Source organism: Mastigoproctus giganteus, chromosome 10, assembly GCF_048544385.1.
Source record: "Mastigoproctus giganteus isolate SK-2022 chromosome 10, ASM4854438v1, whole genome shotgun sequence".
NCBI lineage: Eukaryota > Metazoa > Arthropoda > Arachnida > Uropygi > Thelyphonidae > Mastigoproctus > Mastigoproctus giganteus.
In genome coordinates this window covers 53,460,437-53,487,166 of record NC_143584.1, presented here as the reverse complement: position 1 = coordinate 53,487,166, position 26,730 = coordinate 53,460,437, and the positions used below count along the sequence as shown (strand labels likewise).

Here is a 26,730-nt window from a genome sequence, read left to right as displayed (position 1 = left end):
TATAGTATTTAAGTTGGGCTACTGATAAGTTGGGTTACTGAAAACATGAAAACATTCTGGGGCATTTTTAATTAGAAAAAAACAGTCAAATACAAATATAATTCCCATTTTTAAGGTTAAATTCATTTGTTATTTTTTTTTGGTAAAATTTTAAAACTTTCTTACCACCTAGATAGTGCCTTCTTCTAGCTTTATCCTTGTCTGCTGCTACAAGAAATAAAGCAGTAATCAATATGCAAATATATATACAAGAATAAATGAAAAAAAATGTTTAAACATATTCTTTATGTATAAATGCAAACATAGAAAAAACAAAAAAGTAATGTAGGAACGTATGATGTTGTTCTGGGGAAAATAATGGAATCACTGGTTAAAGAAGCATTGCAGGATCATCTAGACAAGACTGCAGTAATAGTTAAGACATAGCATGGGTTTATTAAAGAGAGGTCTTGTCTGACCAATTTGATTGGATACTATGATGTGGTCACAAAGGAACTCAATGCCAAAAATAATTTTGATATCATATACTTGGATTTCAGGAAAGCTTTTGATACTGTTGCACATGAAAGACTGCTGTACAAATTGGAGAGGTCTGGCATTACAGGTAAGTTGCTAAAATGGATAAAGGGATGGTTAAGTGGGAGATGACAGAGAGTGGTAATCAATGGACACTGCTCTTTGTGGGCAAATGTTGTTAGTGTAGTTCCCCAGGGTTTGGTGTTGGACACATTGTTGTTTTGTATATTTATCAATGATGTAACTCCAGGGGCTCACATCTGGTGAGTATGGGCTTGGCAAACCCAGGGTCCTGAGCTGGATATCATCATTCTTCTCTTTCTTAGTGATTCCTTATTACTTCTGACTCTTTCTCTCTCTCTCAGGGTAAGTCGGAGAATTTTTTTTTTTTTTTTTTTTGGCTGGTGCAGCATAAACCTCAGGCGTCCTTGCACCATATGGCTAATAATAATAATAATGAATAATAATACTAATGAAGGTATATCAGGTTTAATGTCCAAGTATAAAGGCAGTATGCAACTCCAACTGGATCTAGATAAGTTGGGCAAATGGGCTGAGAAGTGGCGATTGCAGTTTAACATTGACAAATGCAAAGTACTGCATATGGGTAGCGATAACCGCAGAGAAATGTACCAACTGTATAGTACTACACTCAGGGAAGTGGAAAGTGAAAAAGACCGGGGGGTAATTGTGCAGTCAAATATGAAGTTTGCTGAGCTGTGCAGACGGGCTGCCAGGGCAGGTCAATGAGTCTTGTCAATGATATATAGGAATTTTGCTAGCAGGGACAGGGAGGTGATTATCCCGTTATACAAGGCCAAACCTTGAGTACTGTGCACAGGTCTGGAGGCCTTATTTTAGGAAGGATGTAGAGTTGCTAGAATGAGTACAAAGAAGGGCAACAAGATTTTGGTGAGGGGAACAAAGGGGTCCTCTTACCAAGAAAGTCTTAAGTTCTGCAAATTGCATCACCTGGAGAGTAGGCACCTGCGAGGTAATCTTATTGAGGTGTACAAGGCCTTGAATGGATTGAGCAAGCTGAATACTGATGGGATTCTTCCTCTTGCTCAAACTAAGAACCTGAGGGGGCACAGTTTCAAATCGAGGAAAGATACTTGTAGAATAGATGTGCAGAAATTTGCCTTTAGCCAGTGAGTAGTTGATTGGTGGATCAGGCTTCCATCTTTTGGTGTGGAAGCTAATAGCCTAAATAAATTTATGGCTGAGCTGAACAGGCATTTGGAACGAATGGAGGGGTGAAATGGGAGCGTTTTTTTTTTTTTTTTGGCTGATGCTGCATAAACATGCTTTCTTACATCATATGCCTCTACTAATGCTAATGTTGTTGTTTAGGTTTTTTTAGGTGCAAGACATTCTTTTGCTTTACTGTGCTTTTTAAACTTTAAATGGTATACAGTTCCCAGGTTTATGAGTTTTTTTTTTTTTTTTTTTCAAGTATCAGGTATGAACATTATTTACAAAAAAAAAAAAAGAATGTTAAACATTCATTAATGCCGCATTTCAAACCACGTGTGTAGCTATACAATACAGTCCACCCTGCTTTACGATATTAATCCATTCCAGAGACACCATCATGAAACTATCTGATTAAAGAGGCCTATGCGCTCCGGATTCATTCTACTAAAATTAAAATTAAAATTACAGTTGCTCAGAGCGAAACGGATACAAAAATATAGATTGTAACAGGTTTAATAACAGGAAATATACATATATTAGATTAGATACATAAAGCTTTCGGTTATCTAGTTAACCTTCTTCAGTTGATATGAAATATCAACTGAAGAAGGTTAACTAGATAACAGGCGCGGCGCAGATAATGGCGGGACTTATCCACAATCACGACATCGTGGTGTGGGTCTATGTCGTGGTGGGTTGCCCAGACATGCTCGGCAATAGCTGAGTGCTCCACATCCGCAAAGCGGATCGCTCTTTTGTGTTCGGAAAGGCGTTTTTCGAGCTCAGATAATGGCGGGACTTATCCACAATCACGATCGCGGTGTGGGTCTATGTCGTGGTGGGTTGCCCTGACGTGCTCGGAAATAGCTGAGTGCTCCACATCCGCTAAGTGGATCGCTCTTTTGTGTTCGGAAAGGCGTTTTCGAGCTCAGATAATGGCGGGACTTATCCACAATCACGACATCGCGGTGTGGGTCTATGTCGTGGTGGGTTGCCCGGACGTTTTCGAGCTCGAAAACGCCTTTCCGAACACAAAAGAGCGATCCGCTTAGCGGATGTGGAGCACTCAGCTATTGCCGAGCACGTCTGGGCAACCCACCACGACATAGACCCACACCGTGATGTCGTGATTGTGGATAAGTCCCGCCATTATCTGAGCTCGAAAATGCCTTTCCGAACACAAAAGAGCGATCCGCTTAGCGGATGTGGAGCGCTCCGCTATTGCCGAGCACGTCTGGGCAACCCACCACGACATAGACCCACACCACGATGTCGTGATTGTGGATAAGTCCCGCCATTATCTGCGCCGCGCCTGGTTGGAATCGTTAAACATCAAATGCCCCAATACCTCAGTGAACAGGTAGAGTGGTTGTCAAGTCCACCCTATCACCGAAGCAACGATCCTGTCCATTGAGAAGCGCTGGCCACGTCCACATACATCACAACCACAGGCTTCAACCTCAAACAATTAGCCACGCGCTTCACGTACCAGATTGGCAGTACACGCCTCCATTCTAACTGTCATTTCATATCAACTGAAGAAGGTTAACTAGATAACCGAAAGCTTTATGTATCTAATCTAATATATGTATATTTCCCTGTTACTAAACCTGTTACAATCTATATTTTTGTATCCGTTTCGCTCTGAGCAACTGTAATTTTAATTTTAGTAGAATGAAACTATCGTAACGTGAACCCAATAACACATTGTTTTTTAGTTATTCGTTCCAAGACCTCGGAAGTTGAAATTTTCGCTATATAATTAAGCTATTTATGTCTCTAAAAGGTTATTTTTATAATGTAAATTATATTAATTACCAATTCAAATCATTAAAAAGCACTATACTTTCATCGTTATCATGTTATAAGAATCAATTTTGAACCCATTTGTGATATTTTTCTACAGCACATTTCAGGAGGTCATTACCATAAAACAATAAAAACAATTTGCACATTCTGGTTTACTGGGCTTTTCTGTTAGTGCAATATATCATAAACGGGTAGAAAAACCTTGATGTTACTGTATTTGCGAAAATACCAATAGCTGGAATTATGTGGGTTGTGGAATTATGGTGAAATGATTTCCCCTTCACTGCAATCTTCAGTCACATAAAAATATAAATAAATTTTCAGAATCTTCTCTTCATTCCTTTTTTCTTAAGCTATGTAAACTTGTTACTCCGTGCGAATCATGTATTAACTCATGTACCCCGGGGGTTCACATCTGGTGAGTATGGGCATGGCACACCCACGGTCCTGAGCTGGATATCATCATTCTTCTCTTTCCTGGTGATTCCCTATTCTCTCCCTCTCTCTCTCTCTCTCTCTCTCTCAGGGTGGCTCAGGAATTTTTTTTTTTGGCTGGTGCAGCATAAGCCTCAGGCTTCCTTGCACCATACAGCTAATAATAATAATAATGATCATGGTAAAACACCTTCCACTATTCCCAACATTCTCCATTCAATGCATCCTGTGGTCTTCTGTCAAAAGGATGTCAGAAGGATTTTGATGAATCTTGATGCTAAGAAAGCTCCAGGTCCCGATGTTATTTCTCCATTTGTTCTCAAAACCTGAATGAGTATTTTGCATCTACATTCACACTTGAGGAATTATTAAGGTTTGAAAATGGCAGAAGGTTATCAAATTGTAGCAGGATACTTAATGATTTTGTAATAACTAAGAGCAAAGTGGAGGAGAAATTGTTGAAGTTAAAGATAAGAAAGGCACATGGGTTGGATGGGATCTATCCAGTTATATTAAAGGAGGCGGCAAAGCAACTAAGCAAACCCTTAGCCATAATTATGAGAGCATCCTTGGACTCAGGGGAGGTTCCCACGGACTGGAGATGTGAAAATGTATCCCCAATTCACAAAGGGGAATCGAAGGGTGACACGAGTAATTACAGACCAGTTAGTTTAACTTCTGTTTCGGGTAAAATAATGAAGTCACTGGTTAAAGATGCATTGCAGGATCATCTAGACAAGACTACAGCATTAATTCAGACACAGCATGAGTTTGTTAAGGGAAAGTCTTGTCTAACAAATTCGATAGGATATTATGATGTGGTTACAAAGGAACTGGATGCAAAAAATAATTTTGATATCATATATTTGGATTTCAGGAAAGCTTTTGACACTGTTGTGCATGGAAGACTATTGTACAAATTGGAGCAGAATGGTATTAAGGGTAAGTTGCTACAATGGATAAAAGGATGGTTAAGTGGGAGAAGACAGAGGGTGGTAATCAATGGGTGCTGCTCTTCATGGACTAATGTTATTAGTGGAGTCTCACAGGGTTCATTGTTGGGTCCACTGTTGTTTTGTGTATTTATCAATGATATTGATGAAGGTTGATGTTGTTTGGTTTTTAGGAGCATTAGCAACTAAGGCCATATTGCTCCGGGGATATGCAGTGGTCATTCCCTGACCTTTCCGCATCCTCCGTATTTGGTGGTCACAGGCTCGAACCCCGGTCTAATCAAGAAGTGTGTGCTACACACTGCTGCTCCTGGCCACCTGGCTACAGAGGCGCCTCTTGATGAAGGTATATCAGGCTTAATGTTGAAGTTTGCAGATGGTACAAAGGTTGGCAGGGTTGTTAATGACAGTAATGGCAGTGTGCTACTGCAACAGGATCTAGATAATTTGGGCAGATGGGCTAAGAAGTGGCAACTGAAGTTTAACCTTGACAAATGCAAAGTACTGCATATGGATAGAAGTAACCCCAGAGAAACGTACCAATTGTGTGGTACTACACTTAAGATGGTAGAAAATGAAAAAGACCTGGGAGTAATTGTGCAGTCAGATATGAAGTTTTCTGACAGGCTGCCAGAGCAGGTCATGGGGTTTTGTCAATGATATGTAGGAATTTTGCTAGCAGGGAAAAGGAGGTGATTGTCCCTCTGTATAAGGCAATGGTCAGGCCACGCCTTGAGTACTGCGTACAGGTCTGGAGGCCTCATTTTAGGAAGGATGTCGATTTGCTTGAGCGTGTACAGAGAAGGGCAACAAGATTGGTGCGGGGAATGAAGGGATCCTCTTACCAAGAGAGGCTTAAGTTCTGCAAATTGCAGTGGCTGGAGACTAGGCACCTGCGCGGTGATCTGATTGACGTGTACAAGGCTTTGAATGGGTTGAGCACGCTGAATTCTAATGGGATCCTTCCACTTGTTCAGATTACGAATCTAAGGGGGCATAAATTCAAATTAAGAAAGGACAGATGTAGAATAGATGTGCGGAAATTTGCCTTTGGCCCATTGGTGGTTAATTGCTGGAACAAACTTCCATCTGTCGTTGTGGAAGTTGATAGATTAAATAAATTTAAGGAGGAACTGGACAGGCATTTGGAGGGAATGGTGTGATTTTTTTTATTTTTTTATTTTGGCTGCTGCTGCATAAGCTCATACACTTGCTTTCTTGCATCACATGCCACTACTACTACTACCTATTCTCCTGAACTTACTCCTGTTCTTTTCTGCCTTTTTTCACTTGCTTATTCCAAAGGTGTTTTTCCTTCTGCTTGGAAATTTGCTCATGGAGAAATCAATTAACTGCCAACTCTTAAACTACCTAGAAACCTTCCGTCTGATCAACGATCACCAGTAACGATTCCACTAGTGTCAATCCACTGATATTCTGGCTCATGTTACTTATTTATATACTAATTCAATGGAAATGTTTGGTGAAAGACAAGCAGTTGCTATTGACATCTCAAAGGCTTTTGATCGTGTTTGGCATAAAGGTCTTCTAAACAAGCTTCCATCTTATGGTTTGCCAACTGTTTTTTGTAATTGGTTATCCAGTTTTCTCTCTGATCACTCGCTGAGGGTGATGGTAGATGGTTCTTTGTCTTCTAACTTCTCCACTAATGCTGGCGTCCCCCAAGGTTCAGCAGTTTTCCCCCTCCTCTTTTCCTCTTGTATATTAATGATCTTCTTCCATAGACTGGAAATTCTATCCGTAGTTTTGCCGATGATAGCACATTGCATTCCACTTTTCATTTTGAGAAACCTTGCCCTGCTCAATCAGCTTCAACTTCTCGAAAATCTGCTACCAATTCCTTCAATGCTGATCTCCAGGTAATTCTCCAGTATGGCAAAGACAACTTAGTTGATTTCAATCCTTCAATAACTCTTTTGGCACAAGCAAATTACAAATATTGCTTCATCTAAAAAAGTTGGTTTTCTCTTTTGCTCTCGGCGTTACTTTTCTTCCAAACAGCTGTTCACTCTGTACAAATCGCTAATCTGCCCTATCATGGAATATTGTTCCCACATGTGGGGTGGTGCCCCCAAAACCTTTCTCAGGCTTCTTGATTCTCTTCAGAAGAGGGCAGTTAGGTTAATTAATGATTCAACTCTAACAGAGTCTCTCCACTCGCTGTCTCATAGATGTACTATTTCTGCTGCATGCCTCTTCTACAGATATTTCCATAGGCACTGTTCTTCTGAATTGGCTTCTATAATTCCCGCTCTCTCTTTCAAAACAGCCCAAATACGTGCCGCCACCAGCCAACACTCTTTTACTTTCCAACTTCAAACCCACAGAACCAACTTTTCAACTTTTCTTGAAAATTACAGTCTAGAGAAGTTCAAGTCCAATGTCAAAAAATATCTTCTAAAAAATATATTATAGATTCTAGTACCTCTCGTGTTTGGGGTTTATATATTAAAAAAAAAAAAAAAAAACTTGGACATTAAGCCTCATATACCATCACTAATGAATACAGAAAACAACAATGGACCCAACACCAAACATGATGATTCCACTAATAACATTAGTCCAAGAAGAGCAGTATCCATTGATTACCACTCTGTCTTCTCCCACTGAACCATCCCTTTATCCATGGCAGCAATTTGCCTCCAATGCCACACTACTCCAATTTGTGCAACAGTATCAAAAGTCTTTCTAAGTTCCAAATATATGATATCAAAATTATTCTTTGAATCCAGTTCCTTTGTGACCAAATCATAGTATCCAATCAAACTGGTCAGACAAGCCTTACCCCTTAACAAACCCAGGCTGTGTCCAAGCTATAACTGTAGTCTTGTCTAGATGATCCTGCAGGGCTTCTTTAACCAGTGCCTCCATTAATATTCTTTGAACAGAAGCTAAACTAACAGGTCTGTAATTATTTGTTTTGCCCTTTGATCCTGTTTTGTGAATTGGAGTCACATTTATTTGCACATCTCCAGTCCATAGGTACCTCCCCTGAGTCCAAGGAAACTCTCATAACTATGGCTAAGAGTTTGATTACTTCCTTTGCTGCCTCCTTTAATATATCTGGATAGATCCCATCCACGCCAGGTACCTTTCTTATGTTTATCTTCAACAATTTCTCCTCCACATTGCCCTCAGTTATTACAAAATCATCTAACTCACTGCCAGAGTTAACTTCACCTCTGGCATTCCCCTTCCTGAATAACTCGTCATGTGTGAATGTAGATGCAAAATACTCATTTAATTTATTAGCTACCTGAGCAGGATCATCAACAGTTGAACCATCGATATCAGGAGGACTAATCTGATTCATTCCCTTCCCTCTAGAATTTAGGCACCTCCGTAGCCAGATGGGAAGGAGCAGCAGCAGTGCTTAGCACACGCTTCTTGATTAAACGGGGTTCGAGCCCATCACCACCAAATATGGAGGATGCAGAAAGGTCAGGGAATGACCATCGCATATCCAGGAGCAATATAGCCTTAGTTGCTAATGTTCCTAAAAAAAAACCGAAATAACAAACAAATAACCTCTAGAATTTACATAAGTAAAGAACTGTTTGCTGTTTTCCTTTGCATGCTTTGCCAAAGATTTCTCGTAATCTGCTTTTGCCTACCTAACCTCCTTTGTGACTTGGCTACAGACCAGCTTATATCTATTATAGGCTTCCCTGTCACCTTTTAATTTATATGTATCCCATTCATTTTTCTTCTGTGCCAAATGTCTCATTAGTTCTTCTGACATCCATTTAGGCCTAAACCTGGAACAATATTTCTTAGTTGGTATGAAAAGCCTAGTAGCTTCCAATATTAATTCATTGAATGCTTTCCATTTTGAATTTGCTGTTGGTCATTATCAGTTGGTCGTACCGTATAGAATTTAAATACTGTCTCAGACCACTGTAGTCACCTTTATGAAAGCAAAAACCCTTCCCTTTACTCCCAATAGTAGTTACCTCTTTGAGTAAATCTCACTTCAACACATTGATCACTGCCACCAAGTGGTTCCTTTATCTGCAGATTCTTAACGCATGAAGAATCACTACTGATAATCAGATCAAGAGTATTGCACCCAGTAGTTGTGTCACAAACATTTACGTCTCAATGTAGAAAACAATCATCCAATAAATCCACAAAAGCCTTGATAGTGTGTGAGTGACCAACCCACAAATTCCAGTTAATATCTGGGAAATAAAAATCCCTGATTGTACTTCCTCAGATTTTATGTGTTTCTTAACTAATAGCATAACTCCCCCTACCTTCCTATCCTGTCTTTCCCTTCTGTACACATTGTACTCCCGAAATTCCATTTCTGCATTCCTTATGTCTGTGTGACACCATGTCTCTGATATCCCAACAATATCTGCCTTTGATGTTTTGACCAACACCTCAAATTCATCAAATTTATTTACCAAACTCCTAACATTGGTGTACAGGCAAGTATACATGCTCCTGTTCTTATTCTTAGCTACCCAAACACAGTCCATGTATTTACTTGCTCGACAATGACTCCCAGCAGTCTTTGAATTCCCCCGCACCTTGTTTTCCAGGCTACTGCTCATTCCAATAGAAGCAGTGCAAAAATCACTTTCATCTGTGCCTGTGGCTACTGTTAATCTATTAGTCCGTGTATCCTCCCCCTAAGCTAGCAGTTTTCTGTCTCACCTAACACTGCCTCAATAGCATCAGCAAATATAAATATTCTTGCACCCTTTCTATTTAAGTGTATCCTATCCCTGTAGAAGCAGTCTCTCCTGTTAACAAGCAGAGGCCCGGCTGAGAAGAATTCTACCCCTTGAGCCTTGCACTATCTCTACAAAGCCGAATTGATCGTCAAGGCTCTAATCATATACTCCCTCCTATCGTGTCTCGGCAGATTTGCAGACACTTTCCAATTCAACGCTGCAATTCACGGCACTTTTTGAACATTGACCTGTACTTGTTAAGTAATTCAGCTCATGTCCTACTCTTAATATCATTAGTGCCACCCAGGAGTGCGCAGCACCTTTGTGCAAAATTTATATGGTGCCCAAGGACTAATATATTAACAGTAGCCACTGGCAGAGGTGAAAGTGATTCTTGCACTGCTTCTATTGGAATGAGCAGCAGCCTGGAATACAAGATGCAGGATATTTCAGAGACTGCTGGGAGTCATTGTGGTACAAGTAAACACATGGGTTGTGTTAGGTTATCTAAGAATAGAAACAGGTGCATGTATACTAGGAGTTTGGTAAATAAATTTGATGAATTTGAGGTATTGCTCAAAACATCAAAGGCAGATATCGTTGGGATATCAGAGACATGGTGTCACACAGACATAAGGAATGCAGAACTGGAATCTGGGGAGTATAATATGTATAGAAAGGATAGACAGGATAGGAAGGGAGGAGGGGTTATGCTATTAGTTAAGAAACACATAAAATCCAAGGAAGTGAAGCCAGTCAACATCGCTGGACAGTGCAGTGTCGAGTTGGTTTTGTATGACATAAGCATTGGGAGATCAAAATTGAGAGTAGGAGTGTGCTATAGGTGCATTTCGATGAGTATAATAAGAAACTGTACAGGGAAATAGAGTGGGCCAGTAAATCAGAGAGTCATATAATGGGGGATTTTAATTTCCCAGATATTGACTGGAATTTGTGGGTTAGTCACTCACACACTAACAGGGCTTTTGTGAATTTATTGAATGATTGTTTTCTACATCAGCATGTTCAGGAGGCAACTAGAGGGAGTAATACTCTTGATCTGATTATCAGCAGTGATTCTTCATGCATTAAGAATCTGCAGATAAAGGAACCACTAGGTGGCCGAGATCACAGTTTGCTGAAGTGGGATTTACTCAAAGAGATAACTACCATCAGGGATAAAGGGAAGGATTTTTGCTTTCGTAAAGGCGACTACGATGGTCTGAGACAGTATTTAAATTCTATACAGTGGGACCAACTGATGATGTTACCAACAGCAAATTCAAAATGGGAAGCATTTAAAGAACTTATCTTGGAAGCTACTAGGCTTTACCTACCAACTAAGAAATATTGTTCAAGGTTTAGGCCTAAATGGATGTCAGATGAACTAATGAGACATTTGGCAGAGAAGAAATATGCATAGGATACATATAAATTAATGGGTGACATGGAAGTCTATGATAGATATAAGCTGGTCTGTAACCAAGTCACAAAGGATATTAGGCAGGCAAAGGCAGATTATGAGAAATCCTTGGCAAAGGATGCAAAGAAAAATAGAAAAGAGTTTTTTACCTATGTAAACTCTAGAAGGAAAGGGTTGAATCAGATTGATCCACTGGATATTGATGGTTCAACAGTTGAGGATCCTGTTCAGGTGGCTAGCAAACTAAACGAGTATTTTGCATCCAGGTTCACACATGAGGAGTTATTCATGTGTCATGAATAACTCCTCATGGAGTTATTCATGACACATGAATGCCAGGGAATGCCAGAGGTGAAGTTAACTCTGGCAGTGAACTAGATGTTTTGTAATAACTGAGAGGAAATTGGAGGAGAAATTGTTGAGGATAAACATAAAAAAGGCCCTTGGGGTGGATTGGATCTATTCAGTTATATTAAAGGAGGCAGCGAAGGAAGTAAGCAAACCCTTATCCATAATTATGAGAGCTTCCTTGGACTCATGGGAGGTACCCATAGACTGGAGTAGGAGGGCGCCTCCGTAGCCAGGTGGGAAGGAGCAGCAGTGCGTAGCACACGCTTCTTGATTAGACTGGGGTTCGAGCAAATACGGAGGATGCGGAAAAGTCAGGGAATGACCACCGCATATTCCCGGTGAAATATGGCCTTAGCTGCTGATGCTCCTAAAAACCAAATAACAAACAAACAAACAAACTGGAGTTGGGCAAATGTGACCCCAATTCACAAAGGAGGATCAAAGGCTGACACAAGTAATTATAGACCTGTGAGTTTAACTTCTGTTCCAGGAAAATTAATGGAGGCACTGTTTAAAGAAGCACTGCAGGATCATCTAGAGAAGACTTCAGTTATAGCTCGGACACAGCATGGTTTTGTTAAGGGAAAGTCTTGCCTGACCAATTTGATTGGATACTATGATGCAGTCACAAAAGAACTGGATGCAGGGGTATTCCCTGCATCCAGGGAATAACTTTGATATTATATATTTGGATCTTAAAAAGGCTTTTGATACTGTTGCACATGGAAGACTTCTGCAGAAGTTGGAGCAGTGTGGCATTGAAATCAAATTGCTGCTATGGATAAAGGGATGTTTGAGGGGGAGAAGACAGAGAGTGATAATCAATGGACACTGCTCATCGTGGACTAATGTTATTAGTGGAGTCCCTCACGGTTCAATGTTGAGTCCATTATTGTTTTCTGTATTTATAAAGGATATTGATCATGGTATATCAAGCTTATGTCCAAGTTTGCGGATGATACAAAGGTTGGCAGGGTTGTTAAGGACACTACTGAGGCTGCTGCAACAGGATCTGGAAAGGTTTAGCAGATGGGCTGAGAGGTGGCAAATGAAGTTTAACATTGACAAATGTAAAGTATTACATATGGGAAACAGTAACCCCAGAGCAACATATCAACTCTGTGGTACTACACTGACAGTGGTAGAGAATGAAAAGGACCTGGGGGGTAACTGTGCAGGCATATATGAAGTTTTCTGAGCAGTGCAGATGGTCTACAAGAGTAGCTCATGGTTTCTTGTCAATGATATGCAGGAAATTTTCTAGCAGGGATAAGGAGGTGATTATCTCCTTTTAGAAGGCGATGGTCAGGCCACACCTTGAGTACTGTATACAGGTCTGGAAGCCTCATTTCAAGAAGGATGTAGAGCTGCTGGAACAAGTACTGAGAAGGGCAAGAATATTAGTGAATGGAACAAAGGGTTGCTCTTACGAAGAAAGGCTTAAGTTTTGCAAATTACAGTGTCTGGAGACTAGGCACCGGCGAGGTGATCTGACAGAGGTGTATAAAGCCTTGAATGGTTTGAGCATGCTCAATGCCGATGGGATTCTTCCTCTTGCTCAGAATAATCATCTGAGAGGGCATAAATTCAAATTGAGGAAAGACAGATGTAAGTTATATGTGCGGAAATTTGCCTTTAGCCAGCTGTTGTTTGTTGTTTTGGGTTTTAGAAGCATTAGCAACGAAGGCCATATTGCTCTGGGGAAATTCCCCGACCTTTCTGAATCCTTCGTATTTGATGGTCACAGGCTCGAACCCTGGTCTAATCAAGAAGCGTGTGCTACGCACTGCTGCTCCTTTTCACCTGGCTACGAAGGCACCACCTTTCCTTTAGTCAGCAGGTAGTTGGTTGGTGGAACAGACTTCCATCCTTGTTGTGGAAGTTGATAGCTTAAATAAATTTAAGGCTCAGCTGGACAGGTATTTCGAACGAACGGAGGGGTGAAATGGGAGCGGGTTTTTTTTTTTTTTTTATTTTGGCTGATGCTGCATAAGTTTGCTTTCTTGCATCCTATGCCTCTACTAATGTTAATGCCCCATTAATTGAAAACATCAGATGCCAAAGGCCTTTGGGCCTTTGGCATCTGTGTGCACAGCACACATGGATGGCGTGTCTCAGAAAATAATATTGTTGTACATATTGTTGCCAACATGTACAACAATATCACCTTCTGTTCCTTTAATAACATCAACCTTTGTCCCTTGCAGGGGTAAAGGTTGATGATGAACCCTGGTCCGGCTCCACCTACCCTTTTTTCACAATATGTTCCCAGTTTCTCTGACATAAGTTACCGATAACAACTAGTTCCTTTGGGACCAGCGCATTCTGCCTTGGGGTTGCCGCTGTGTTGCGTGATGTTCCAAGTGCAAGCTCTATCATTCATGCGGGCAGCTGAGAGCTTGATGGGCCCCCTCAATTTAAATCCTTCGAGGCATCCACTCTGTCCTTCAAGCTCTTATATAGGCCCATAACAATGCTAAGTTGGCACCTGATTTCCTCACACTCCTTACATCACGCACACACAAAGACATTCCCCTTCGCAATATCATGTCCTGTTCCTGATTGCTCCACAAACATCAAACAAGCAGTATATTTTAAAAGGCTGTGATTCGGAGGAAATCCCCCCCCCCTCAGTTTTCCCCTGAACCATAGCACTCCCATTAGCTTGGGCCTTTTGCTTTGCTGATCTGGTCTGAGTCATGATTTTGATTAAATTTCAAAAAAAATTTCTATTTCAATATAAAAATATAATCTTAAACTTACATCCCAATGCGGTTATAACATTATATATATATATTTTTAACATTATATTTTTTATTTTCCTTTTTCTGTCTATATAAGCTAGTTAAGATTACATTATGTCAATGGTGTGGCTCTGGTCTGGAGTGCTGGTCTGTTCTATAGTTTATTTTTCGCTGCATAAGGACCACCACTATGCAAATCCTCTGCATTTGTGGTTCGATCGAGGGATGAAAGGGTGGTTTGGTCCTTTGATCGGTTTGCCTTTGCAATGATTTATCTAGTGACTGAAATGCAGCGATTCCATGACCATTATTGGCCTCATGGTCCTCCGTTGATATGGGGCATAATGGTCAGTCTATTATTTTGTTATTTTGTCTTATTTTAGTAGTTCGTTTAGTCCCTTTTTGGTGATATTTTACCTCTCTCGGAACTAGGGTGCTGCTAAATTTCTATATAATTGGCTTTAATTGAATTTCTAAATTATTTGGGGGCTTTCAGCTACAGTTTCTGTCTTTTTACCTTTACTTTCCCCCTCCCCGTTGATTTAATTTTATGTTAAATTTTCACTCTGCAGTTTTGCCATACTACTGGCATATGTTTTAATTTGATTTTAATTTTATATTTATTATTGGTTATATATATATATATATATATATATATATATATTTCAGTATCGAGTATCATCTCTGAATTATTTTATATGAATTTCGTATCTCCTATCAAGTTATGTGTATTAATTTATAATGTTACGTTTGTAAAATCTAAGTAGTTAGTTGTTGTTGTTGTTATTTTGTTTTTAGGAGCATTAGCAACTAAGGCCATATTGCTCAGGGAATATGCGGTGGTCAATCCCTGACCTTTCCGCATCCTCCGTATTTGGTGGTCATGGGCTGGAACCCCGGTCTAATCAAGAAGCGTGTGCTACAGACTGCTGCTCCTGCCCACCTGGCTACAGAGGTGCCCTAAGTAGTTAGAATAGAATTAAATTTAATTACTCGTATCTATTGCCATCCACATGATGATTAGAACTCTCCGCTAGCTTTCTATGCCAAATCACCAATTCTAAAAGCTCTATGAATATTACTGTCTATGTTATGATCTACGTGTCAAGTTAAATTATTAAATCACGTAAGTAGTGCTATAATTTATGATTTATAATCCTCTGCTGATACTGATTACGCTGTTACAAGTTATGTGGAAACTACCAGTATTTGCCGGATCGATACGAAAACAATGGCATTAGATTCGAATGGTAATATCAATACAATGCCAACCAGAAATCAAACTGTGGTTTTCTATGCAATTACAAGGCTGAGTAAAAAATAAATGCACCAATTCAATCTGCAAATCACTAAAAAACTATACTTCTAAATTTGAATCAAAAGTTATACAAAAACAATAATTTCAAATCAATAAATAAAAAAAATTCACTTAGCAGCTTTAAACACTTCTGGCTCCCACTAGCCACTCACCAGAAAAAAAAAAAAAAAAAAAAGAAATCAACAGAAGGTGATTTTCCTTTTAATTCTTTGGCTTCTTTCCCTTAGATGTTATACTTTATTGAGGAGAGAAAAAAAAAAAGGTAAGTTTTCTTTTAGCCAGTGAGTCACTGATTGATGGAACAAGTTGCCCTCGCATATAGTTTAGGCTGACAGTTTGGATAAATTCAAAGGTCAACTGGATAGTTACCTGTGTGAGGAGGAAAGCATATAATTTGTATTTTCTTATCTTCTTTGGCTTTTTTTTTTTTTTTTCCTTCTTGCCAGTGCAGCAAAACCCTGTGGCTTCATTGCACTATATGACAAATACTATTACTATTAACTTCTTAATGGATATTCTTCAGATTGGTGTTAATAATATATATTAAGATGTCAATATATATTATTAACTTCTTAATAGTAATACATAACTTCTTAACTAATTATCTTCTATTAACTTCTTAATAGTTACTATATATTATTTTAATTAAATAAAATTAATTAAAATAAAATCTTAGATATAGTTAGAAATATTCATATCAAATCCCAGTGCATTTTTCTCTTTTCCTGATTGAAAATGTATTTTCTTATACATGGTTGTGATAAATATAACTGCATACAGTGGTACCTTGGATTACCGAGTAACTTGGTATGCGAGTGTTTTGCAAGACGAGCAAAAATTTTTAATATAACTTGATAAACGAGCGAGGTCTTGCAATACGAGTACAGTCAGTCCTCGTATAACATGTGTTTACACTAAACGAATTCGATCATACACGATTTATAAATAGGGGAACGATATCTTATATAACACGAACCGAATTCGCTTATGCACAATTAGCCTTTGTGTTTACAAGAAATGGCAGTCCAACGCAGAATCACCCCAACCGAACGCAACCCGATAGGAATGAAGAGAAGATTTTGAAAATGTATTTATGGTTTTTTATATCAGTGAAGGGGAAACACATTTCACCATAATAACGTAAAAACCAACAATTCCAGCTATCGGTATAACCGCAAATGCAATTAGATCGAGTTTACTACCAGTTTATAACAGATTCCACTAGCAGGAACGCAACTGGAAATTGTTTTTATTGTTTTATGGTAGTAACCCCTAGAAATGTGCTTTAGTAAAATGTGAGGTGTTAATAGTGTATCTCTGCCTTTATGGTGTTGTTTATTCAGTTGCTACACGCGCGCAGCTTTGTTTATGTGTATCAAGCGTGCCTCCTCGTTTTGTAATAGTGCAAGCGATGAATCTGATTTCCGTGAAATCCTCAAAAGGAGGCAAAAGCAAGTGTCATTGGAAAGATTCCTTGTTAAAGTCGCACAAAAAGAAAAAATCAACAGATAGCAGTGATTCCGTTAGAGACAGTGAAAGTCGTCCTACCCAATAATTAATAAATTCGATTGCTTTATGTATATTAAATTTAAATATTAAAAATATAAAAAGGTATGTATTTTGCATTAATCATTTTTACAGTACTGTATATGAATATTTTTGAGTTTTGGAACAAATCATCTGGGTTTCCATTATTTCTTGTGGGGAAATTCGCTTTGATATACGAGTGCTTTGGATTACGAGCACGTTTCCGGAACGAATTATGCTCGCAAACCAAGGTACCACTGTATAGGAAAATTCATTTTTCAATCAGAGAAAAAAATCAACAAAATAGAACAAAATGAATGTTATTTTGAAATTAACATTGCATTATTGGAATAGTTTGTAAAAGAATAAGAGAAGTTATTCTTTTATGATACATAGAACACTTCTGTATGATACTCTCCAGAAATTAAAATGAAAACAATTAAAAAATCGAAAATCTCACATTACAGTAAGAAATAATTAAAAATCAAATGAGCACAATTAAAAATCAATTTAATGCAATTAAAAATTAAGTAAAACATTAATTTAACGAAAAAATTGCGAAACGATTTTCCTTCCCGAAGCTGACATGTTTTTGGACCACGTGTTGTGATCACAGGAATGAAAATTACCGAATAGATGTGAGCATGGAACTTAAATAGGGATTATTTGTCTTTAAACATGTGCGTAAAAGACCACGAATCAGAGATGGCCGGCGAACATTAACAGAATTCTCATGTAATTTAATTTTGATGGTTTCTGCAATTAATAGTCTCGTATAATTACGTTGGACACTAAGTATTTTGGCCTCGTTAAATAAAAAAATATGTTTATGTTTTTCGTTAATGGCATGAAAGGCTAATTCTGAAGCTGGCTGAACAAGAAGCACGAGCTGAGGCTGCGTGTTGATTAACACAAAAATTCAGAGGAAACCGCATAGAACCCTGATAAGATGAGTCACAATCACCGCAAGAAATGTTGTATACTAGATCATTTATTTGTGTTGCAAACGAGGAAAGTACTGAGCGATTGTTCAGTATAGCATGGAATTTCCGTATTGGCCTGGCTACAATTTTATATTAAGAATCTGTAGCTTTAAAGAATCTGTTAAGTTGTTTGTGCCACTGTTCAACATATGGGACAGAAATAAAGTATTTTTTGATATTAATATTGTTGGTTGGTATATTTTTTTGTATTCTATTCTTATTCTCCCTCTCCAATGTAAATTTGAGTCTAGAATGAATATTATTAAACAAATGTAAAATGTCTTGGATAGTGCTACTATTGGTAATAATTAGATAGTAGCACTATCCAAGGCATTTTACAGTCATTTTATAATATTCATTCTAGACTCAAATTTACATCGGAGAATACAGATATTAAGTCATTAAATTTTACGCTTATTCGGGACGCAAATAAAATCCAATTTAACATCTATTGTAAACCTACAAACACCGGTATGCTTCTGCATTATAACAGCTATCACCCGTTTGCCTACAAAAGATCGATTATCTTTAATCAATTTCTCAATGCTTATAAATATTCAATGAAGGGATCTGCTTTGGGCTAGAAATACAAATTTTAACCAGCAGATTCTTAAACAGGGGTTATCCACTTGCTACAATAGACAGAATTAGGGTACAAGCTAAGAATAGAATACAAAAAAAATACACCAACCAATTTTAATAGTAATATTACAAAATACTTTATTTCTGTCCCATATGTTGAACAGTGGCACAAACAACTTAAGAGATTCTTTAAAGATACCAAATTTAAAATTGTAGCCGACTAATACGGAAATTACACACTATAGTGAACAATCGCTAAGTCCTTTCCTCATTTGCAACACAAATAAATGACCTAGTATAAAATATTTCTTGTAGTGATTGTGACTATCTTATCAGGGTTCTACGCGGTTTCCTCTGAATTTTCGTGTTAATCAACACGCAGCCTCAGTTCGTGCTTCTTGTTTGGCAGCATCAGAATTAGCCTTTCATGCCGTTAATGAAAAACATAAACATACTTTTTTATTTAACGAGGCCAAAATACTTAGTGTCCAACGTAATTATACGGGACTATTAATTGCAGAAACCATCAAAATTAAATTACATGAGAATTCTGTTAATGTTTGCCGGCCATATCTAATCTCCGATTCATGGTCTTTAACGCACATGCGCAAAGACAAATAATCCCTATTTAAGTTCCATACTTCCCCCTATTCGGTAATTTTCATTCCTGCGATCACAACACATGGTCAAAAAGCATTGTCAGCTTCAGGAAGGAAAATCATCTTGCAATTTTTTCGTTAAATTAATTTTTTAGTTAATTTTTAATTGTTAAATTGATTTTTAATTGTTTCTTACTTTTAATGTAAGATTTTCTATTTTTAATTGTTTTTTTTTTTTAATTTCTGGAGAGTATCATACGGTAAACTTCTCTTATTCTTTTACAAATATTGATATCAACATAGAACGTATTGAGCATTATAGCTCTGGTTCATACTATCAAATTATTGGAATAAATATCATGGAAATATTTTTAAATATTTAAAACTACTATAACTTATTAATAACATTTTTAAAAGATATGTTATTAGTAAGACGTACTATTAAAAACACTGGTCAGGTAATTACACTGAAGTGATCATTTTCAAAATGTTACATTAATATGCAGCTAAAAATGACATTTAATCCTATTCCTCATTAAACCCTTACGTTTTGTTGTGATCATCTGTGTTGATTCACTTGGATTACTTCTACCAAATAAGTTCTCAGCATACACTCTGAATTCATAATCTTTGCTAGGGTTCAGACCTGTCACAGTATGATAAGCGAAACTAGAAAAAGAAACAAAAAAGATTATGCTAACAATACATTTATGAAATGAATACTTTCAAAAACTATTAATTCAAAAAAATAAAAAAATTAACAAGAAATATACATATACCTGATACGACACACTTCCGTGTAAAAGACCTCATACTTTTTTCTAACACTATTATTGATTTAATTTTTCATGGCATATTGACAACTTAGGTCTTAATGCGCTGTCTAAGAATAAAGGAGGATAATCCTTTGAGGAGTGAGTTTTCTGAAAAAAAAATGTGTAGACTCACGGAAGGCTGGGTTTTTTTATTTTTTTTATTTTGGTTTTATGGTGGTGAGTTCTGTGGAGTGAATTTTGAAAATCTGTAAATAAAACTTATAAATGTTAATTTGTTCTTGTTTTGACTTGACTGTGCAACGTTAATATGAAATTATCATCAAAATGAAAAAAAAATTACTTTTGGATCTAAATTCTAGAGAATTTATAATTGCACCTATTAGTTGTTGTGGGGGTTTGATGGCGCATAAGCTACTTTGGCTATAATGCGCCTATTCATTTATTGTAATATGAGAATTTCTTGTAACGAGAATGACTAAAATGAGAATTTCTTGAAACGAGAATGTCTAAAATGAGAATTTATGAGAATTTCTTGTAATATGAGAATGACTAAAATGAGAATTTATTGTAATATGAGAATGACTAAAAACTCCAGTTTGCTTCAGAAAGTTGAAAAATTCAGGAATACTTGTGTTGTCGCCAATGACATTCTCTAGAGTTATTGGTTTCCTAAGGTTAACCAATGACAGTATGGACATTAATAACTAAGATGAGAATGTGTTTGACAGTCTGATTTATAGAACAATGTGGACACTGTGGTAGATCATCACAGTAAATGAATGTGAGTCAAATGACTATGACCTATTCTTACTCTTGAAAGGACTATTTCTTCTCGTCTTGATGTACGGACACTGGAACGCCAAATTTTATGATCCTGTTTAAATTGAAAAAGTTTATTATTTGTTTGAGAGTGCCATATTGCTGTCCATTCTGTTAGGCATGCACCATGAATGATTTGTGAATAGTCTGATGTTAGAACAGGGATATTGGTTAAATCTAAGGTAGTTGGATTTTTTGCAGCTTTATCAGCCTGGTTCATTACCAGAAATTCCAGAATGTGCCGGAATCCAGCAGAACGTGATCAGTTGGTGGCACTCTTCACAATCTGCAGTAATAATCTTCTAATTTCATTTAGAACAGGGTGAACTTTATCTGAGGAGTTACCTAATGCCATAATTGAGCTGAGGGAATCAGTGTAAATAACAAATTTTAATGAATAGTCAGAACAGAAATTTTCTAAGGCTAGTTTAATTGCATATAATTCTGCTGAGAAGATACTGAATTGGTGGAAGGGATGCTGAAATAATGGTATTTAGGAACACTGCTGCTACTCCAATGTTTGAGTTAGATTTAGAGCCATCTGTATAAATTGAAGAAAAATCAATATATCTGTGAGTGCATGAAGTTGTTTTACATCTGATGCTTGAAGAATATTTTTTCCCCACTGGCAAAGGTAAGTGTCACAGGTCGGTAGAGGAGGATGAGTCCATGGTGGTTGGGCGCACATTACTACCTGTTGTACAGAATGAATGAATGGAAACATTCCAAACCTGTATCAGTTCAAGAAGGCGAAGACCAGCTGGTTTTACTATACTAGGCTTATTTCTGTAGAGGTTTTCTAATGGTGAATTGAATAGGTATGACTGAATTGGATGCAAGGCACAACTTTGTATTTTGACAGCATACTTCAGTAGCAGTGTTTTGCTACATAGAGTTAGCAGGGGCTCATGAGCATCAATGTAGAGGCTATCTGCTGGTGACGTTCTGAAAACCCCAAGTGCAATCCTCAAGGCACTGTGCTGAACTGGATCAAGCCAGTGCAAAGCACTTGCTCTGGCAGAATCATTAGACAAGAGCACCATAATCGAGATGTGATCTGATTAATGCCCTGTATAACCGAAGCAGGGAGGTGCGATCTGCACCCCATGTTAGGGAGGATAAAGTTCTGAGTATATTTAACTTTTTTAAACAGGAAGTACGTACATTTTTAATATGGCCTAAGAAATTTAATTTGTTGTCAAGGATTAATCCTAAAAATCTGATGTTAGTAGTGACTAGGATGGAGAGATTGGAGATTTGAAGTTCAGGATCCAGATGAAGTTTGCGTTGTCTACAAAAATGAATAGCAACTGTTTTCTGTTAGGAGAGTCGATAGCCACTAAGACTGGCCCATTTTTGTAATTTATTAAGTGATATCTGAAGCTGCCTTTCAATAGATCTTATGTTTTGGGAATGGCAGGAGATGGAAAGGTCATCCACATAAATATACATCTCAACTGTGTTTGGAAGCTGTTTTTGTGATGGAATCGATTCTAAGAGCAAAAAGAGTGGCACTCAGTACTGATCCCTGAGGAACACCTTCTTCCTGAATGAAAGTTGTAGAGAGGGCATTTTGGTATCTTACTTGAAACGATCTAGTGTGTAGAAAGTTCTGAACAAATATTGGAAGGTTGCCCCATAGACTGAGAGAATAAAGATTACCAAGTATGCCATGCCGCCATGTGGTGTGAAAAGCGTTTTCTATATCTATAGAAACCATTACTAGATGTTCGTGTTTAATGAAGGCATTGTGAATGGCAAATTCAGCCTTGATCATGAGATTCAAGCATGACCTGTTTTGATGAAAGCCATGTTGACTATGGCTCATTAGATGTTGTGACTCAATGATCCAGACAAGTCTACTGTGGACAGACAGTTTTTTCAAGGATTCTGCTGAGGCAGTTTGACAGAGATATTGGTCTATAGCTATGGGGGTTGGATGGATCTTTTCCAGGCTTCAGGAATGCCAAAACAATAGAGTGGTGCCAAGAAGCTGGATAAACATTTTCTAAAAAACATACGGTTGTAAAAGATCAGGAGGAGATGCAAAGCTTTGTCATCAAGATGTTGCAGTATGACATAATAGATCCCATCTGGCCCGGTGGCACCATTATGAGCTGTTTTAATGGCATGCAAAAGTTCGGAATATTGTAGATGTTTGTTATGTTGTTTGTTTGTTATTTGGTTTTTAGGAGCATTAGCAACTAAGGCCATATTGCTCCGGGATATGGGGTGGTCATTCCCTGACCTTTCCACATCCTCCGTATTTGATGGTGATGGGCTCGAACCCCAGTCTAATCAAGAAGCATGTGCTAGGCACTGCTGCTCCCTCCCACCTGGCTACGGAGGCACCAAGGTTTGTTATGGTAGAATGTAGGTAGTTTGGAAGTTAATAGAATGTTGTTCTGTATTGTTTTTAATTTGCTGGAAAGATGTGGTGTAAGCTAATGTTGCTGAGATTTCAGCAAAAGTATTGCCCAAAGCATTAGCTATATCTGAGGGACTAGATAAATCTCGCCCATTCCAGAAGAGGACTGGAGAAGGTATGGTTGGAAACTTACCAGAAAGCTGTCTGATTTTATTCCAAATTATTTGCGGTCAGTGTTTCTGTTAATTGTTGATGCAAAAGGTCCAGGATTCTTTTTTGGCTTGCCTTTGTATAAAATGTGCTTTTGCCCTTAATTTCTTATAATTTATCAGATTGGCTGTGATTGGATATTGCCGAAACAAATTCCAGACTTTATTTTTTGCTTTTGTGCATTCCTCATTCTACCAATAATTATAATGCTTTCGGCCCGTGGGATTTGATAATGGTATTGTATCTTTGGTCACATTTAGAAGATGTCAAGTGATGTAATCTGTCACATCATCAATAGGCTGGGGATGGATTTTTTTCTCATTGAAAAAGATTAATGACTGAAATTTTGCCCAGTTTGCTCGGGCAAATTTCCATTTCCTGCAGGGTTTAGTTAAAGGAGCCTATGTTATCAATACCTTGCATACAATTGGGAAGTGATCACTGCCCATAGGGTCATTTATAACATACCTCTCTATGGTCGGGACCAGTACTGGAGAACAAATAGAGAGATCTATTGCTGAAGTATGTCCAGTTGGGAGCTGAATACGAGTGTGTGTGTGTGTGCCAGTTTTCAGTATGGCGAGGGTAGTGCCTCTAAAAAGCTTTCAATGAGTTGATCCCGTCTATCTAATTTAGTAGCACCCCCATAAAGGATGGTGCCCATTAAAGTCCCCTAATATACAGAGAGGTGAAGGTATCTGTATGAAGAGGTCTTCAAGTTCTTTTAAACAGTAAGTATGGTTTGGCTGTAAGTAGATTGAGACTAGTGTTATTGCAGTATGGAGAGCTATGAACAGAAACAGCTTCTATTTCAGTTTGAAGTGGGATATGCTTAGTGGGGATCTTTGAATTTATTAAAATTGCTATACCACCATGGGCAGCGTTTTCTGTATTGCAATCTCTTCAATAAAGGCAATAGTTCTTTATCGAAGGAGAAATTTTCGAGGTTAAGTAAGTTTCTTGAAGACAAAGAGCAACTGGAGAATACTAGTTAATTAAATTAGCATTAGCATTAGTAGAGGCATATGATGCAAAAAAGCAAGCTTATGTAGCATCAGCCAAAAAAAAAAAAAAAAAAACTTCCACTTCACCACTCCGTTCGTTCAAAATACCTGTCCAGCTGAGCCTTAAATTTATTTAGGCTATCAACTTCCACAACAAGGGATGGAAGTCTGTTCCACCAACCAACTACCTGCTGGCTAAAGGCAAATTTCCGCTCATCTATCCTACATCTGTCTCTCCTCACTTTGAATTTATGCCCTCTCAGGTGATTATTCTGAGCAAGAGGAAGAATCTCATCAGCATTGAGCATGCTCAAACCATTCAAGGCTTTATACACCTCTATCAGATCACCTCGCCGGTGCCTAGTCTCCAGACACTGTAATTTGCAAAACTTGAGCTTTTCTTCGTAAGAGCAACCCTTTGTTCCATTCACTAATCTTGTTGCCCTTCTCTGTACTCATTCCAGCAGCTCTACATCCTTCTTGAAATGAGGCCTCTAGACCTGTATACAGTACTCAAGGTGTGGCCTGACCATTGCCTTATACAATCACCTCCTTATCCCTGCTAGAAAACTTCCTGTAATATCATTGACAAGACACCATGAGCTACTCTTGCAGCCCGTCTGCACTGTTCAGAGAACTTCATATCTGCCTGCACAATTACCCCCAGGTCCTTTTCATTCTCTACCACTGTCAGTGTAGTACCACAGAGTTGATATGTTGCTCTGGGGTTGCTGTTTCCCATATGTAGTACTTTACATTTGTCTATGTTAAACTTCATTTGCCATCTCTCAGCCCATCTGCTCAACCTTTCCAGATCCTGTTACAGCAGCATAGTGTCAGTAGTGTCCTTAACAACCCTGCCAACCTTTGTATTGTCTGCAAACTTGGACATTAAGCTTGATATACCATCATCAATATTATTTATAAGTACAGAAAACAATAATGGACCCAACACTGAACCCTGAGGGACTTCATTAATAACATTAGTCCACGATGAGCAGTGTCCATTGATTACCACTCTCTGTCTTCTCCCCCTCAACCACCCCTTTATCCATAGCAGCAATTTGCCTCCAATGCCACACTGCTCCAATTTGTGCAGTAGTCTTCCATGTGCAACAAATCATGGATACCATCTGTGTTGCAGCCAAAGCTTCTGCAGTTCCATTGTACAATGTAGGCCATTATTTGTGTTTAATTGTTGGAGCTGTATCTGACTGCTTTTTGAAGGTGACCGGCTTATGACATTCCAATTTTGGTTTGTCTTTTTTTAGCAAAACTGGCCGAAAAACTGGCTTCGGCATGAATTTCTAAAATTGGATCTTCCTGTATAGATGTGCCATCTGTGTCCATGGTTGTGTCCTGAATATTTTTCATTTGTAATATGTGGTGTGGTAGCACTCACTGGAGGAGGAAATGCCGCTGGTATTGTCAGAAGAGAATTATTTTCTTGGTCTGAGAGTTTGGGTTGTTGTTTACATACATTTGGTTGTTCCTCAGAGAGGACAGTTCTAGCCCAATCAGAAATTGATTTATTAGTAGGAACTGTAACATCAGTTTGAGTAGAGACTGTTTGGTATTTTTTTACTGCATTAGCATAGGAAATATTTTTGTGCATAGTAGGTGCAACTAGTCTTCTCACTTCTTGGTAAAGTGACTTTGTTCTCAACTTTGTATTTTACTATTTTTTTCTCAGTTTTCCATTTTTCACAAGTTCTGGAATAGGCAGGATGATCACCTTTGCATGTGAACTGAGGACCCACAGTTGGGGCAGACAGGAACTCCTCTGCATACAGTTTGTGAGTGGCCATACTTTTGACATTTATAACATCTTAGAGGATTGGGAATGTATGGGCAGATATGGCAAAGTAAATAATCTCCTTTTACAGAGGAGGGTAAGTTGGGTGTATTGAACGTGAGAATAATATTTCTGGTAGGCATAAGTTGATTATCTTTTTTAGTCATTATACGTTTTGCTTGAATTACATTTTGTCCCTGCAGCTCTTTGGTTATTTCTTCTTCTGTGACATTAAAAAGGTCCCAACTAGATATGAGATTGCAATCAGGAGACCTGCTAGTTTCTACTAGCAGGTCTCCTGATTGCAATCTCTTGACAGTCTTAGGAGATCCTGCAATACCTTCCAGATGTTTTTGTATTACGAAGGGAGACAGTTTGCTCATTGGCTGACCAGTGAGGGAGTGGAAAATTAAAAATGATGGGCAGGGTTGCTCCATCTGATTAGTTTTCTGTCTCTTTGGATGATCATTTCCTAAGTTGTTATTGGAGTCATGGTTAACGTAGGTGTCTGTTCTGGAGCTCGAAGGCTCTAATGATGGATAATTGTTTTTATCCATAATGGCCTTTTGGCCCTGGGGGTTTCTCCTTACCACCCAGGTTACCGGCCCCACCATGGGG

At 38.3% G+C, this 26,730-nt stretch overlaps 1 protein-coding gene across 2 annotated transcripts in view; it reads right to left on the bottom strand.

Annotated features, from left to right (window-relative positions):
• The window catches only part of LOC150079033 (twitchin-like), a 2,795,346-nt gene that overhangs the window by 390,972 nt on the left and 2,377,644 nt on the right, over nucleotides 1–26,730 (bottom strand). For both annotated transcript variants that reach the window (XM_090382361.1, XM_090382360.1), the window contains 2 exons: nucleotides 19,688–19,809; nucleotides 166–207 (listed from right to left, as the gene is read on the bottom strand). In XM_090382361.1, coding sequence (XP_090238487.1) covers nucleotides 166–207; nucleotides 19,688–19,809 — 164 coding nt within the window. The remainder of the gene's footprint in view (nucleotides 1–165; nucleotides 208–19,687; nucleotides 19,810–26,730) is intronic.